The following is a 15,732-nucleotide window of genomic DNA, read 5'->3' on the forward strand; positions in this document are numbered from 1 at the left end:
TTGTACTGTGAAGAGATTTGTGGCTGATTCAGAACAAAGATGGGTTTGTGCAGATAAAGGCAGAATGAGGAAGGTTTCTCTTAGACACATTCATCGGATTAAGAGAGCAGCTGTTAAAATGTCCTTACAAAGCAGCAAACAGTTATTTGAAGCTGCTGGTGCCTCTGGAACCTCAAGGTGGAGGATCCTCCAGAGGCTTGTGGTGCATCAACCTGCTATTGGGCCCCTAACCAGAGCTCACAAGCAGAAACGGTCTCAGTGGGCCCAGCCGTACATGAAGATTGATTTTCAAACAGACTTGTTCACTGATGACTGCTGTGCAACCCTGGATGGTCCAGATGGACGCAGTAGTGGATTGGTGGTGGACGACCATCACGTCCCAAGACGGCTGTGACGTCAGCAAGGAGGTGGTGGAGTCATGCTTTGGGCCGAAATCATGGGGAGAGAATCATTGGTCGGCCCCTTCAGAGACCCTGAAGGTGTAGCTTGAATTATTATTATTATTTGCTGCATAATAATTTGGAACATTTTGCATTTTGAGTTTTTTATTTTTGAAAAAAAAAATACTGTTCCCATGGGGAGCTTTGTTCAGTAAAATTTGATTTATACTGTAATAGTTCATGACTTGAAAACTATACTAAGCATCATTTGCATTTAAGAAAATCTGAGAAAATATCACTTGCATAATAATTTGGAACACGGTGTAGATGGGACATTGGGGTACAGGATATGTAAGAGCTGCAACAGTTTATGTTGGGAATTTTTGGAAGTCTTGAAGTGTTAAGATTTGCAGGAAAGTAACATGAGAGTGTTATTTACCTGATAACATCCCATGTCATTAAAACAAAACATTAACAAACATAATATAATTAGGGTGTAAGATCTATTTAAAAGGAAACATGTTCTGAAATGTCTGCTGTTGATTCAGGGCTTTTTTCACACTTGATAGTTTGGTAGACTCGGTTGGATTGGGAACCAAAATTGCAACATTTCGTTACATTTTCAGCAGGTGCGGTTTGCTTTGACACTGCTCTACGTCAAACCATCCAAACCCGTTGAACAACCTGTGGTGGCGCTGCACCAAGAACTACAGAAGGAAATGAGAGAGAAAACGCCGAAGAAGACCAGCGCAACTTCCTTCTTCACAACATCTAAACAAAAATGGAGTGGAGTCAAATTTTAGCGGTTGTAGGCTTTCTTTTTTCATCTCAAGTTGAAGATCACAAGCTATTTCTCCCCGTCATGCAAGACTCGCGCTTTTATTTTGTCTCCGTTGACGTCATAATGCCCTGCCGCTATCGTTTACTTCCTGCTTTTGGAGCGGTCTCCAGTTCACTTGCATCTACATATGCTTTCAAACCGCACCAGAGTTCATTTCAACCGAATCGAGGCCAAGGTTTCTAGGCAGAGTTCGCTTTTCTGGTCCACGTCCGAGTTTGATTGGGCATTCACACCTCGCCAAACGAACGAAGCTACAGAAAAATGCTCTGTTTCATCCTACTGAGCTACAGCCTCCTGTCTGCCATGAAACATGTTGCATCTGGAAATGCTTTGACAATCGCAAACATGACAGGCAAAACTCTCAGAACACTGAAGTCATTTCATCTTTGCCAGTAAAACCCTGTTTTACTGCGACTTCAACTCTGCTCCAAATATAAATAATTAATGAATGCTCATGGACGGTGGGCAGTTTTTACTACTGTTTTTACATCTTCTTTTATTATAGTTCTAAAACCGATAATGGGATTGGATCAAACCTGTAGAGGAATAGTTCAGCTCTAAAAAAAAAAAAAAAGGCAGTAACTGGAAACCAGCTAAAAAGAGAAACACAGTTGTTGGCCACGTTTCATTAACCCGATAATACCATACGACCATCAGCCATCACATTTTAACAAGAGACCCAGTACTGAGTGCGTCGCCACCAAAACACGTCAGACCAGTCGGAGAATTAACAACGAACGTAAGAGCAGTGTAATAAAGCGTCTGAAAGAGGCAGGATATTAACATGGCTTCCTTTTGGCCCTGCGGTTTACGAGGCTCGGTCCCTGTGGGCTGAACCCATTTCCCACAGATGCAATCATATCCCATCAGATTGGTATCGGAGTGGCACACAGTCCATGAGATCAGCTCAGGTTTCTTTAAGCTATTTCTTTTCTGTCATACGTTGCAGGTGACAACTGCTGCAGTAATATCCATATGGATGTCAGAATGCAGGTTTTTCCCACAGAACATTGTTTAATAATAAAAATGGGACCACCTTTACCAGTCTGTGCCCCTTGCAATGTAGATTGTGCATAGGCCCGTTGCAATAAGCAATAAATCAATTAATGGCTTCATAAATTAAAAGAAATTCAATAATTTCCTGTTGCATTATTTATAGCTTTTCTCTCTTTTTTTTTTTTTTTTACCCAAAACTGGATGACAAAATCCTTCAGTCTGGTTCATTGGTTTCAAGTAGCCCTTTTTTATGAAGGATAATTTTGTTCACAAAGACTTCATAATTCATTTTATTTATTGTTCCTGTTGTTTTGTTTATTTATTTTGGCATTTAAAATGTCTTACAGGACCAGTGTTAAATGTTCATTAGAAATGACAGTTTATTGATCTTTGATCATTCTTTCTTGCGTCTTTATGACATTAGCACTATGTTACTTGAAAATGGTCTCAAAACAACAATATTATTGCGTTTCGCAATAACTTCTGGGACAATTTATTGGCCAGTAAAATTTGTTATTGTGACAGGCCTATTTGTTTGTTTTTTTCAAGAGTGACATTTTCCGTCCTTTAGTTTTCTAATCATATCGTAAAAAAAAATCGGACATATATGGTAACATTTATTGACATGTTTGTCAATATTTTACCAACTTATACATTTTTATATACTTTCTTCAATTAGGAAGTATTCAGCAGATCTCAGGTGAAATTGACAAAGGTGTTTAATCCCAAATAAGATTACCATTCACCCATCAAACACATCGGCATCGACCTAAATGCAGTTTGAGCACGTATTTGATTAAATACAATACTAATCAATGACTAGATGCCTTGGGAAAAGGGAGAAAAGAAAAAGTAAAGTGAAATAAAATGAAGAAGTACATACTGATTAATGACTGGTGTGTAGGCTGTGCGGTCCTCATCGATTACAGATACCATAAGAGTGATGAGTTTTGGCCAGAAGTCCAGGTTCTTTATAGACGGACCCTGCTCCTCTCTGGGAAGCTCCTGTTTCCGGCTCTGTGGAAAAGGAAATTTAGATAAAGAGGGGTGAAGCAGCGCTTCACTGAGCACCGAATTAGGAAAGAGACAAAGAATGGAATTGCATGGGTAATTGCGGTGTTTTGCAGGGCGTGCACATGTATCTAATACTTGACATTCATATGCAAATTGCTAAAATAATAAAAAAATTGGGTCAAAGGAAGTTGGTGTGCTGAAAGTCTGACCTCAGTGATAATGAGAAACATTGAGATGGGATCATCAGACTTGATTTGACGTTCCCAGATTAACTGGCTACATCATTCCCAAAAAACTAGTTAGGAAAAATACAAAAACGGACAATATGTGAATTGTAGGATTGCTGAATGTATTTTTCCGACTGCAGTTTGTAAGCAAATCTTTGCATCTTGCCTTTTAACCCATTGCAGACACTTATTGGTTTAACTCATGCAAACTGACCCAGGGTTTCCCCCAGAAAACTGGCTAAATCCAGAGGAAAAATGTTTGAAGTTGACAGGAAATTTGAAAATATCACTAAGTAATTATGTGTAATTGGGAAACATTATCAACAATATCTAAACAGGTCAGCCAGGCTTACAATACACTGTCAGAAACCCTTTGACCTAAAAACGTATTATATATTAAAGTAGAAATAAACTGTATTTCTCTCATGGTCAAAGGAACACAGTTTATCAAGATGATCTTATGACAGGTTGATTTTAAATGCTTCACTGAGTGACATACGAGTTATACAATGAAAGGTTGCTTAACAACAAAAACCTGTTATATCTCTGTTATTATAATAAGGCTATCCGGCTGAATAGAAAGCAAAATACTATATCCCAATTATGCTAAGACATACTGTATATATGCCTTTCATTTCATGATGCTATGGGAACATAAAATTCTGGAATCGCCTCACAATGCAACTGAAACTAGCATACACAATTTGACCACTAGATGAGTCAGTGCTACAATTTTTAGACAAAATTCCTACACATAACTGCAACAAGTTTCACATCCCATGTATGATGCAAATCTGAGACGCTGCTACAGAATTAATGTGACAGACTTAACTATGACAGCAACCATGCAGTAATACCATTATTCTGTCTTTATACAGTGACAGAATGTATAAACTGAGTGAAACTGCATGCAGTTTCACTCAGTTTGGCCTGCAGAATGCGTCCAACTAAAAGTGAAACCTGACCTGCTTTCTGAATAATTCGGCTCACGATCATTTGACCACCCGGGGAAAATGGTAGTACATTGGAATGCACACTGTACAGAGAAAGTTATTGTAGATAATAAAGAAATAAATAAATAAGTAAAGTGAGACAGCGACATCACATTAAAGGTAACATACTACATTCTGATGCAGTCTTGACCCCAACACACCTTTTGCCTACATCAGACAGACATGGCATGTTGTCAAATCAATAAGCTCTAATATCTTCCAGATTATAACTTTTTTATTGAAAGTTTCAATACGTTTCTTTTTATTGAAAGAACGTACAAATACAAATGCTGTATTTGTACGTTGTATGTGTGGATGTTTTGTCACAGCCTGTTGCGGAAATCTCTCTTCCAACGTTACAGTGAAAGGTGTCAAATCCAAAACCGCTCACTGGCACTACCATCTGTTACCCCCACACTGTGCATGACTGCACTGCTCCCCAGTTAGAAAGCAGCCATCCCAGTCGCTCAATCTGCCACAAGCAGGTTGCATATCAGGGAGGGAAAAGTCTAGTCTGTGCAGAAAACACAGGTACTGGTTTGCAAAGTTAATTCTGCACAGAAACTTTTAGCACATCAGTACACTTTATGCTCTTGCACAAACTAGTTGGAGCACATAAAATTTGTAGACCATCTAGACTTTAAGAACAAACCCTTCAAATCCTGGGTGTGTTTTCTTGTTTCTCTACATGACAGGGTGATGCATATTGTATTTCTGGAGACAATATTCTATTAAAACAAATTACATTCAAATTAGCTCTTGAATAACCCATGTTGTATTATTTGACAATACCAACAACATTGACACCATGTCCGTGTGTGTCTGGTGAAACAAATTCATTTATCCTCAACGTAATCTTTTTGACTGCAATCGATTCCCAAGATAATCAACTAGTCTCCGGATTGAGGCTTTAAATATATGGAGATTCCACACATGTCATGCTGATGCGTTACCTTGCTGACTTTGCATTTAGGAATTCAATCTCACACCAACAAGAAACAAGAAGAGAGTTCACAGCTGATTCTGCAAAAGGCAACTCATTCCTCGCTAAACTCCTTAGCTGGAGCAGTTTAGGTATTTCTTCTTCTTTGATGACCTGCATCAAAAAGGACCAAATTTACTAACAATTGTATTTTCCAATTATTTTTGTTTCCTGAATAAAGATGAAAATGACATAATCTTGTCACAACATCAAGTGGACCCATGATAGCTTGTGTTGAAATTTTGACCCAATCACAATTCAGCAAAGAATTTAGAGGTACAAATCGTGGAAGCAATTGTAAGCATGGATAAAAAAAAAGACTGTTAGCAATTTATAAGGTTTGATAAATGCACGTTGTTTAGGGAGTATATGCTGTACACACAAAAACTGTAGTAGCAACCATGTAAGAATGATATATTCACTTTGGCTCTGATCTTTCAAAGGTTTGCACGTACAAAATGCAAACTTGATCTACAAACAACACGCAAAACAAGATTGCGTCCGCAAAATCAACCAGCACACCAGCCGCAATCCATTGAGCGCGTTTGCCTTCATGAATATGCATCCATATGGTGATCATCAGAAATTACGAAACTGTAGAAGGAGGGAATACAAATGTAATGACTTACCACCCAAAATGCAATTAACCAGAATCAGATTTGTGTCAATCAATTTCCAAAATCAATCTTTGTAGATCATGTCCAACACACTAACTTACTGCTTGTGCAAGTTTTTGCCTATTTAGCGCTCCTTATTTGTAATTTTTCAAGATCAGGCGCATAGAGATTTTTTTTTTATTAAGTTCTGATTTTTAAAAAATTTCTATTTATTTTTTTATGTATTTTATACCTTCGAACTGCCAGAGAACGCATATAGAAATGAACACCTATAACTAAACGTGAAATATTTACACATCTGACTGAAGTGCTAAGTAATGTATATTGTCCCTTTTAAATAAAAGTACAAAAAACAGCTAGTGATAAATAACAGGTGGTTACTTTAGAGAGCTGTAACCTGTAATTTTGGTTTCCTTCGCATGTGATTAGGGGACAAAAAGTAAAATAATGTCTCTGCAGGAGGTGAGTGTCTTTGCTAGTGTGAGAGCATCTTAGTCTAATGATATGCATACATAAAGGACACTGAAGGTCGTGTCATCACCATTAAATGGAACAGAGTGTACATCCCACTAAAATGTGCAGTAGAATCCCTTTCCTCATTGGTATTCACTTGCGACAAGCCCACATACATTGTCAGGGGTGATTGAGTGATCTGCTGTCTTTATACAGCCAAGAACACACCACCTCCAATTGCACTTATGGTAGGAAGCAAAAAATGCAGCACCGAGTCTAAGCTAAGTTTCCATACTTTAGTGGGTAGTGTCGACACGTCAAAACAGTCCTTGCATAACTCCTCTGTTGCGTACATAGCGGTTTAAATGATTGGTTTGCTTGTTCAGGCTCCTGGAGTGGGAGGATTCGGCATTAGCATACATCGAGCTTCTGATCAATTCTACCAACGTGTCACGAAATATTGAATTTCTGATTAAAGGTTGGTCTCACGGAGTACAATCAAATTCCCAGGAGCATCGGCAATGTGTTGAACTGAAACTCCTACAAGTTGTCTTATTGATGTATTAAATGTGTATTGCTTGGATTTATATGGCTGTGTTAAATATTATGCTATGTACTGTTTTTTTTTTTATCTTGCCATGTACATCTAAGAACAAAGCCTACAAATACGAACAAATAAAGACCATTGGGCATGGCCCGAAAGTGGTTTCAAGTACAAATTCACATCAGAGTGAGGTATGTTACACTTGGTCTTGTTTTGTTTGTTGTTCCATAGCTATTGATCTGGAGATTACATTACTTGTTGCAGAAAATGGTAGAAATTCCTACAAATCCGGGTTTGAAGGAAACCCAGAGTTTCACTTCTTTGTTGGTGGACTTCTTTACTGTCTGGGTTGGAAATTATCTTGCAATGACGTCCAACTATCCCTCAATATTGAATCAGTAAACCAATTTCCTTCATGGTATATTTCCAGTTTTATTAATTTGTCAGCGTTACGAAGCTTCGATTCTTCTACCGCATTACAGTTTCCTTAACACTTCTTTGTAGAATTTTACATTTGTTTTTTGTTTTTTCTTTAACCCGAGCCCAACGCTCACCAGGAGCACGGAAAATGTCACAGTTGGACAGCTGGGAAGTGGGGTAATTGTCCCGTCAGCTTCCGAAACCGCATACTCACCAAAAAAAAAAAAAAAAACCTCATAAAAGCACACACGGGGTCAGCGCCACCCTGCCAGACTGCGTACAGAGTAAAAAACTTGTAGGGTCTAAATCCCCGTCTCTTAAAACTGCAGGAGGATTAAAAAAGAAAAAGAGACTTTCTAAGAAGGGAAGTCTTCATCTTTCTCTTTTATTCATTTTTTAAGAATGAAGGAAGAAATGTGGATCCCTTCTCCATGTCCATCAACCAACTGCCTCTGGAAGCTGATGAAATGCATATGCTGCCTTTCTTCCACTTTTTTTCTGTTGTATACTCTGTCATTTTGACCCTTTTGAAGTAGGTGAACCCGATAAACACAAGCATGTGCTCCTTTTGTCCAATTCCATTCCCATTCTTGTTGTTGTCATTTTTGTCAAGCCCTCTTTTCTGTATGATTTAATTGATTTAATCAAATGTTTTCCTTTACCCAGATATTGATCAGTTTACATAATCAACTCAATAAATTGCAGTGAATAAATAATGAAGATGTGCTTTTTTTCTTTGTCTTAATCATTTGGTTTTCAAGAGGTAATAAAGGACTATTCTCTTCTAAAGTACAAAGCCCAAGTCGGCACCGATAGTAATATAAGTTTACTAGGTTTTGACTTATGAAATTCTGAAAATTTCTAAAAGTTGAACATTTCCGAACTTTGAAACTCTGAAATATTCTAGAAATCGTGGAAATTAATCTCAAATTTTCAGAGTTTTTTTTTCTGGGATTTTTTTTTTTTTGACTTTTCAAGCTCAGAAACGTAAAAGTTTGTTTCTAGAAAATCTCTGAGATTAATCTCAAAATGTCTGAGATTTTTTTGCCAGAAGTTTACTTCTTCTCTTCTTTAGATGAATCTACAATGACCCTAATAACTACTTTCACATTTTGTAATAAACGCCACACAATGTTATTACATGTGTGGCTTAAGGGATTGAAAATTGGATTTTATCAAATTTTCGATCATTACATAATGCAATTTTAATTTTGTTTTATTACATTTTGAAACCCGATTTTATTATTATTATTACTACTACATATTCCATACCACAGTTCCAAGGTTAACTCAAATACTTACAACAAAAATGTCCTTCAAGAAATAAACAAAACATTAGCTTCCTGCCCAAGTTAATATTTTGTTTATTTCTTGAAGGACATTTTTGTTGTAAGTATTTGAGTTAACCTTGGAACTGTGGTTCAAAGGTTAACTGACATACTTGAGTTCTTGAGTTACTCAAGAGGGGAAAAAAGAATTAAATGCTACTTCAGTCACAAGTGGTCAAATAAAGTTCAAGTCAGTGTCAGTTTAAAACGAGCCAATTACTTTTTAAGAGATGAACATAGAGATAGAAGTACTTAAAGGAGCAAACACTTGCTGACTTTAGCAGAAGCATTTATATGCTACTTGTGTAGAATATCATGGCTTCATGCTGTTCTGCTCCTCCGAAAGCTGATATTTGTCGGCTAACTAGCTGGTCTCAGTTCGCTAGCCAACTTTACGTTATATCTTTCCAAGGACTTGGCTGTCGTTCTTGTAAACAACAGAAATGAGAATGAAATCTGTGAAACAGGGAAGGGAGGACCAGCTTTGATTCAAAGTGCTAATTTCAGAAATCTTTCTGGAGTTTTGCTGGAGGGATTTTAAGCCACTGAAAATGTATGATTAAAAAAAAAAAGAAAGATGGTTTTTAAAACTGGCCCAAGCTGTTTCCAATTCCAGTCCTCAAGAGAGCACTGTCCTACAACTTTTAAATGCATCTCTGTGTCAACACACCTAAATCACAACTATTGCACATAATTAGCATATTAGCAGGACACAGTAGAAAGTTGAGTGGATGAGTAAGTCATTCAGTTATCTCATTCAGATGTGTTGGACTTGGAACAGCTAAAAGTTGGAGGATGCCAGTCATGAAAGACTAAACTTTGACATGTTCTACCTTAAACTTTAAGAACAGTGGTCTCCAACCTTTTCATTACCGCGGACCGGCTAAGACTTAGCAATTGTGGGAAGGAGCAGGGCCGTGCAGAGACCTATGGAGGGGCAGGGGCTCAAATTTAAAAAAGGGGCACATCATAGGTAAAGTTACACGTACGTATGAGTTGAAAAACAGGATAAATACAAAACTTACATTTATGTACATTTACGGACTTAAATTCACAAATTTAGATGTCTACGCATGAATTTTTAATTGACAGTAGTCTTATCTCATACGTAACTCCTTGTGTTTCCATAGCAACTAAAACAAACAAGAACCTGACACAGGTCGTGTGACATCATCATGTCATCGGTGTTCTCATCGATGATGTCATAAAGGTTCAAGCGATTATTATTATCATTTGGAATACAAGAATTCTCAGTTTGCTTTTCAACGTTGGAGGTACAACACTTTGATAGAGAGACGATTTCGGACAGTGATTTTAGAAACCATTTCAACCTCAGTCACAATGATTTTAACTATCGGTTGGGGCCTTGGGTATCTTGTTACGAAGGGAGTAGAAAAGTTGCTGGGATATCGGATTAAAGATGAAGACCTTTCAGCAGAGAGCTCAACTGACGAAGGTTCGAAACAATTTGATTTTGAAGATGATGTAAAACACAGTGTTGTTTCAAAGGAGAGCTCATCTGAAGATGAACAATACAAGTATTTTGGATTTGAAGATTTCTTTGAAGAATGTGTAAAACACAAGGATGTTTATGCAGAGAGCTCATCTGAAGATGGAAGATTTGAGTCCTCTGATTTTGACATTGTCTCCGAAGATGATGTAAAACACAGTGATCTTTCTACAGAGAGCTCATCTGAAGATGGAAGATTGGAATACTCTGGTTTTGACATTGTCGCCAAAGACGATGTAAAAGACGATGGAATTTCGGGAGAATTCGAAGAGGATAAGACAGGGAAGTACATGAGTTTTGACATTTTTCCTGAAAATCAGAAGGACATCGATGCTTCCTCTAAAGTCGAGGAAGTTACCACCAATACATGTTTGACAGTAAAGACATCTGGAGAAAGTGCTGCTTTGGAAAGCATATGTCTTCCTGATAGCAAAATGGAGCTGGAATTTGAAACCTTCTCTGGGGACACAGAAATTAAAAGTTACACAGACCATTGTGAGAAACTGGACACTAAAGATAAGGATGATGTTGTGCCACATTTTGATGAAGTGTCTGAGCTTTCTTCATCAGAAGAATGGTCTTCAGATGAAGAAAGCTCTGAAGATGATGTTGAATTTGACCCTGACTATAACAACAGCATTTATACTAAGAACATTGATGCTTCCTCTAAGGATGAGGAAGTTGGTTCTGGAAGCCCAAATGCTGAGGATACGTGGACAGAATTTGGAGAAGTATATAAGTTTTCTTCATCAGAGGAATCATCTTCTGAAGAAGAAAACTCAGAAGACGGAAATCTGAATGACACCAACGATTTCGATGCCATGGATGCAAATATTTACCCAGCCATGTATTTTTGTAAATTCTCCAACTCCTTTTTTAACTGTTGGATGAATTCCACAACGCAAAGCATCATTAACTTGACTGTTGTCAGAAGGTTTGTGGCTCAGCATCCTGAGGAGATTTCTGAACTTTTTTCAGCGACACCATTGTTTGCGAGATGCTTCTTCACAGCAATGTGCCATCCAGGAAGAGACTTTCCTCCACATGAAGTGTTTGCTGTTCAGAATGAACTAATTGATATTCTGAAAATTAAGGATGTGAAACATCAGGACAGGCCAGGAGTCCTGTTGTTTTACATGTTGCACTATCTGGCGGAGTGTGGCATCTACACAAACACTAAAATATATACAACCGACTACTGTGAACATTGTCAGAAGTGTTCACGAATTATTCGTGACCTTGGTCCTGTCATTCCTCTGCCAAAGGAACAAGTAAATGACACCACATCAACTCTTCTGGAGGATTATTGGAATGGAATTTCAGAAAGTTGCGACACCTGCAAGTCCAACAAAAAGAGGGATTGCTTTTTTAATGACACTGACGTGATGACCCTGATACTGCCATGGCCGGACAGTCCAGATGATAGACATCCTGTGATACCCGACCCAGCCCTGGAAGTTCCTGTGAAAAATGGAACTCAGCTATATCATCTGTCCTCCGTCATTTGCTGGAGACATTCAACTGCTTCTGACACCAGCAGCTTTTACACATATCTGATGTGTGGAGAACTGGTGTTTAAGGCGGAGAATGAGCGGGTATCACTGGAAACGATCGACTGTGCAGCTGACGTTTGCAGCAATGGGTACATCTATGTCTACGAAAAAGCCACAGAAGGACAGGACCAATACAGTGTAGGGTTCAAAGTCTGAAAAACAAAACACAACAAGGGTGGGTGGAGGGGCGCAGGACGGGGGGCCAGAGTCCAAATAACAACAAAAAACAACCCAACAGGGTGGGCAGAGACACACGAAGGAGCCAAGAGTCCAAAAACAACAGAAAACAACCCATCAGGGTGGGCGGAGGCACCGGAGATGGAACCCGCGGGGAAAGTCCGGCGGCCGTCCGCCGCGTGGGAGGTCCGGCAGGTGTCTACGGCGCCGGAGAAGGTCCAGAGGACATCCACGGCACTGGGGACGGGAACCAGGAGGTGCGGCGTAAAGACAGAGACAGCACAATGACACCAAATGAGACGAGGACCTGACAAGGGTGAGTGGAGGGGCGCAGGACGAGGGGCCAGAGTCCAAATAACAACAAAAACCAACCCAGCAGGGTGGGCGGAGACACAGGAAGGAGCCAAATGTGGGTCCGGCGGGCAACGTCGGTGCTGGGGCCGGGCCCAGAGCACAGAGGCCAGGCTGTGGGAGGCGGGTCTGCCAGGCGACGTCGGCGCAGGGACCGGTCCACAGTAGGCGGTGACAAGGAGTCTCTGGGAGAATCTGGAGGAGCACTAGGAGGCTGGTTCTCGGGAGGAGCACTAGGGGGCAACGAGGAAACATTGGGAACACTAGGGAGCTTGGAGGAGATGCTAGGGAGCTCGGGGGGGAAAGCTAGGGAGCTTAGAGGGGACGCTAGGAAACTCGGAGGAACTAGGAAGCTCTTTAGGGGCCAAGAACCCACTAACTGGGCCCGAAGGCTCACTTACGGGGAACAGGCCACGCCATCAGCCGCGCCCCCTGTCGGCCCGGTGTCAGGCGGCCGCCTGGAAACCCATCACCATGGGGACCGGAGCTGACTTAGATTTTACTTTTGATGTGTAGAACTTCACTTCTTCTGCCACTTTTTGCTGTATGACTGCTGAGTTATGCTATATTGGCATTCATTGGAATTGCTCATTAATCAAAGTGATTGACAGTTTTTCATGTGAGGTCACAAAATGTCCTTACAGAAGAAACTTCAGCATCATCTATCATCTAACATGTTTAAATGAATGACTATTGCTATTTCAGTAATAAAAAATTTATATAGTTTATATATTAATTCAGTTTCATGACTAACTAGTAAGACAATAATTTAAACTGGATCCCCCTTTCCTGTAGTCCACAAATAGCACATATCTTCGCTGTTTTACTGTGCAAGATGCCTCATCGTAGGCCGGGGTATTTCCCCACTTGCCTGGACCCCGCGGCTGCTCTCATGTCGCCACACTCAGTCACTGGGGTCTGGAATGGGTTTTCTCTGCCATGTCAGAGGCTACCTAGTATACGTGAACACAATCACTTATCGTCAGGGCTTGCTGTAGGTTGAGGCTGATGCGTTATTTTCTCATCCACGCAGTAAAACGTTGATAGAGAGTCTTTCTACTGTGAAACGGCGGCAGATGAGAATGTAATTAGTACAAGTGTCTATCGCATAAGTTTGGTAATTGCTTACAACCCTTCCGGCTATTCTAAACAAAGGAAGCGTATTATTCAGCTTTTGAAGAGACTCCAGCCTCTTGCAACCTAAGACGACGTTATCACTGTCATTGCGAAGGCTATTCTTTTTAAGAATTAAGCCGTAAAAATAGTTGGGTGGCGCTGCGTTTTGACTGATTACTTTCTGAAGTGAAACCAAAAGGGCAGAAAACCGAGGCGATGAAAGTCACACAAACTGAAAACTGCTCTCCTTCGGATCATTCAGATGTTTTAATAAGCCTTTTTTTCAGTGGTGTTTAACATTTTAAAAGCCTAGCATTAAAAGCCCTGCAGAATTAATTTTGTATAAAATATAACTAAATCTGCTCGGCTGTTGTTTTTCAAAGCATACTAATAATTATAAAATAAACAAGGATGACTTTTGCAAAAATGAGGTTACAAAAAATGTCTATCAAACCAATGACTGTAAAAAGAGAACGCTTTTCCCCTCCTTTTTTTTTTCTTTTGACAAAACCAACATTTCTAATCGGAATATGTCCAGCGGAAAATAATAAGAATCCAGGAAACATAGCTAAGTAAACGGGGTTGAGAAGAATGAATTTCTCCTAATTCATCAAAATATGTTTTCTTCATTGCACTTTTTCTTTTTATCTTTCATAACTGCTAGGGTTTCTCCTACTGCTAGGGCAGACAGCTCAGGCAGGGAGTCGACAGCCCCACCACCAAGGTCACTGCAGTTGTTATTTGTGTAGCTGAACTATTTCCCTTCTCGTGTGTCCTCTGTCAGTACAAAACATCTGGTTGTATGTACACACATTGTATCAAATAAACATTATTTTCCGTAAAAAATAATTTCAGCCACAACTCTCTTTTTTTTGTCAGTGCCTTGTCCAAATGAGCAAAACAAGAAAATAATATTCAGCCGTTTTTGACTGATTGCTTAGCAAGCTACGGTCATTTACTACTTTTGTGAGGGACAAGTACAAGGGGTTTACCACAAAACACTTTTAAATCCCTAGGAAGGTGTGCTGGTCTGTTAGCTCTCCAAGCTACTTTTCTGTGATATTAGTCTTTTTTAATTTCATCCTCCACACATAAATCCTCACTTATCGCCAATTTTCTTTTAGGGTGCCAGAGTTCAGCATTCCAAATGTGGCTTCATCTCCCCTTTCAGCAACCTCCACTTGTTTGCATCGCTTCTGTTTGCTAACTTCATTTCTCTCAAACTCTTTTGCACATTCCTCAATTTCACAGATGAAAACAGATATAACTGGGAGCTATGGGCCACGGTTGAATATGTTGTGTATTCCAAGATTACTCCTAAAAAGGTTTTTGTGCTCTTGAGAAATCAACATGGTCCCTAAAAGGATGAAATCAGTTAAATAAATTTGTCTGAGAAATGCTCCCCCCCCCAACCTGCTTTCATCTTTGCTCCAGACTCTTCAAGTCAAAGTTAAAATAAACACTGAACATTTTACAGCCTGGTAAATGCCAGGTGCGACATATAGACTATTGATTTCCAGCCGTGACGGGATGGATTTATATCTTTCCCAACATCGCCACCTATCAATACAAACACACTAAAACTGAAAGGGAAGATGTAACTTTCATGACGGTGCAAAGGTTTGCGTTGATGAAAGTATTTCGACGAGAGCGCGACAGTGTTATTAAAGAAAAATTTCTCTTCATTTTTTGCTGTTTATAAGAAATAGTATTAAAACATGGGACAATCCCCCCTTCTGCCAAAAGGCGAGCAGAAAACTCTTTGTTTTTTTACAGCCTGAACACCAGCAAGCTGTCAGTGAAGCTGTCGTCTCACCCACTTACCGAAAGTCTCTGCTGTAAAAAAAAAAAAAAGCGTCAACTGCAGCTAAATAGGATAGATCAAAGGAGAACGGGCAAAGTGCTGATTCCACGCTGGAAAAAATAGAGCTGCAAAATCGTATAAAAAGCACAAGCTGGACTTGCTGCGAATGTCAGGTTTAAACTACGGCTATGGGAAAATAAGACTACCAAGGTTTTTGGAAGCAAAATGCTACCAGTATTGAAGCAAACTGTCACGGGAAACATAAAAACATTTGGATCACTAAGAATATATTTTATAAGTAATATATTACATTTATAAGGCAACACGATTACTTTGTTGATTCTTCGACATATGCCATCATGTCTTTTGCAGCTTCTTTTCTTTATTTTGTCCACGTAGCTCAATCAAAACTTCATTCACCTTAACT

The 15,732-nt window shown here is 39.4% G+C and overlaps 1 protein-coding gene across 3 annotated transcripts in view; it reads right to left on the reverse strand.

The window, feature by feature from the left end:
- The window catches only part of LOC102230312 (protein unc-13 homolog C), a 156,258-nt gene that overhangs the window by 61,108 nt on the left and 79,418 nt on the right, over positions 1-15,732 (reverse strand). For all 3 annotated transcript variants that reach the window (XM_023332688.1, XM_023332689.1, XM_023332687.1), the window contains one exon: positions 3,101-3,234. In XM_023332688.1, coding sequence (XP_023188456.1) covers positions 3,101-3,234 — 134 coding nt within the window. The remainder of the gene's footprint in view (positions 1-3,100; positions 3,235-15,732) is intronic.

The sequence above is a fragment of the Xiphophorus maculatus genome, chromosome 4 (assembly GCF_002775205.1).
Source record: "Xiphophorus maculatus strain JP 163 A chromosome 4, X_maculatus-5.0-male, whole genome shotgun sequence".
In the NCBI taxonomy this organism is placed as follows: Eukaryota; Metazoa; Chordata; class Actinopteri; order Cyprinodontiformes; family Poeciliidae; genus Xiphophorus; species Xiphophorus maculatus.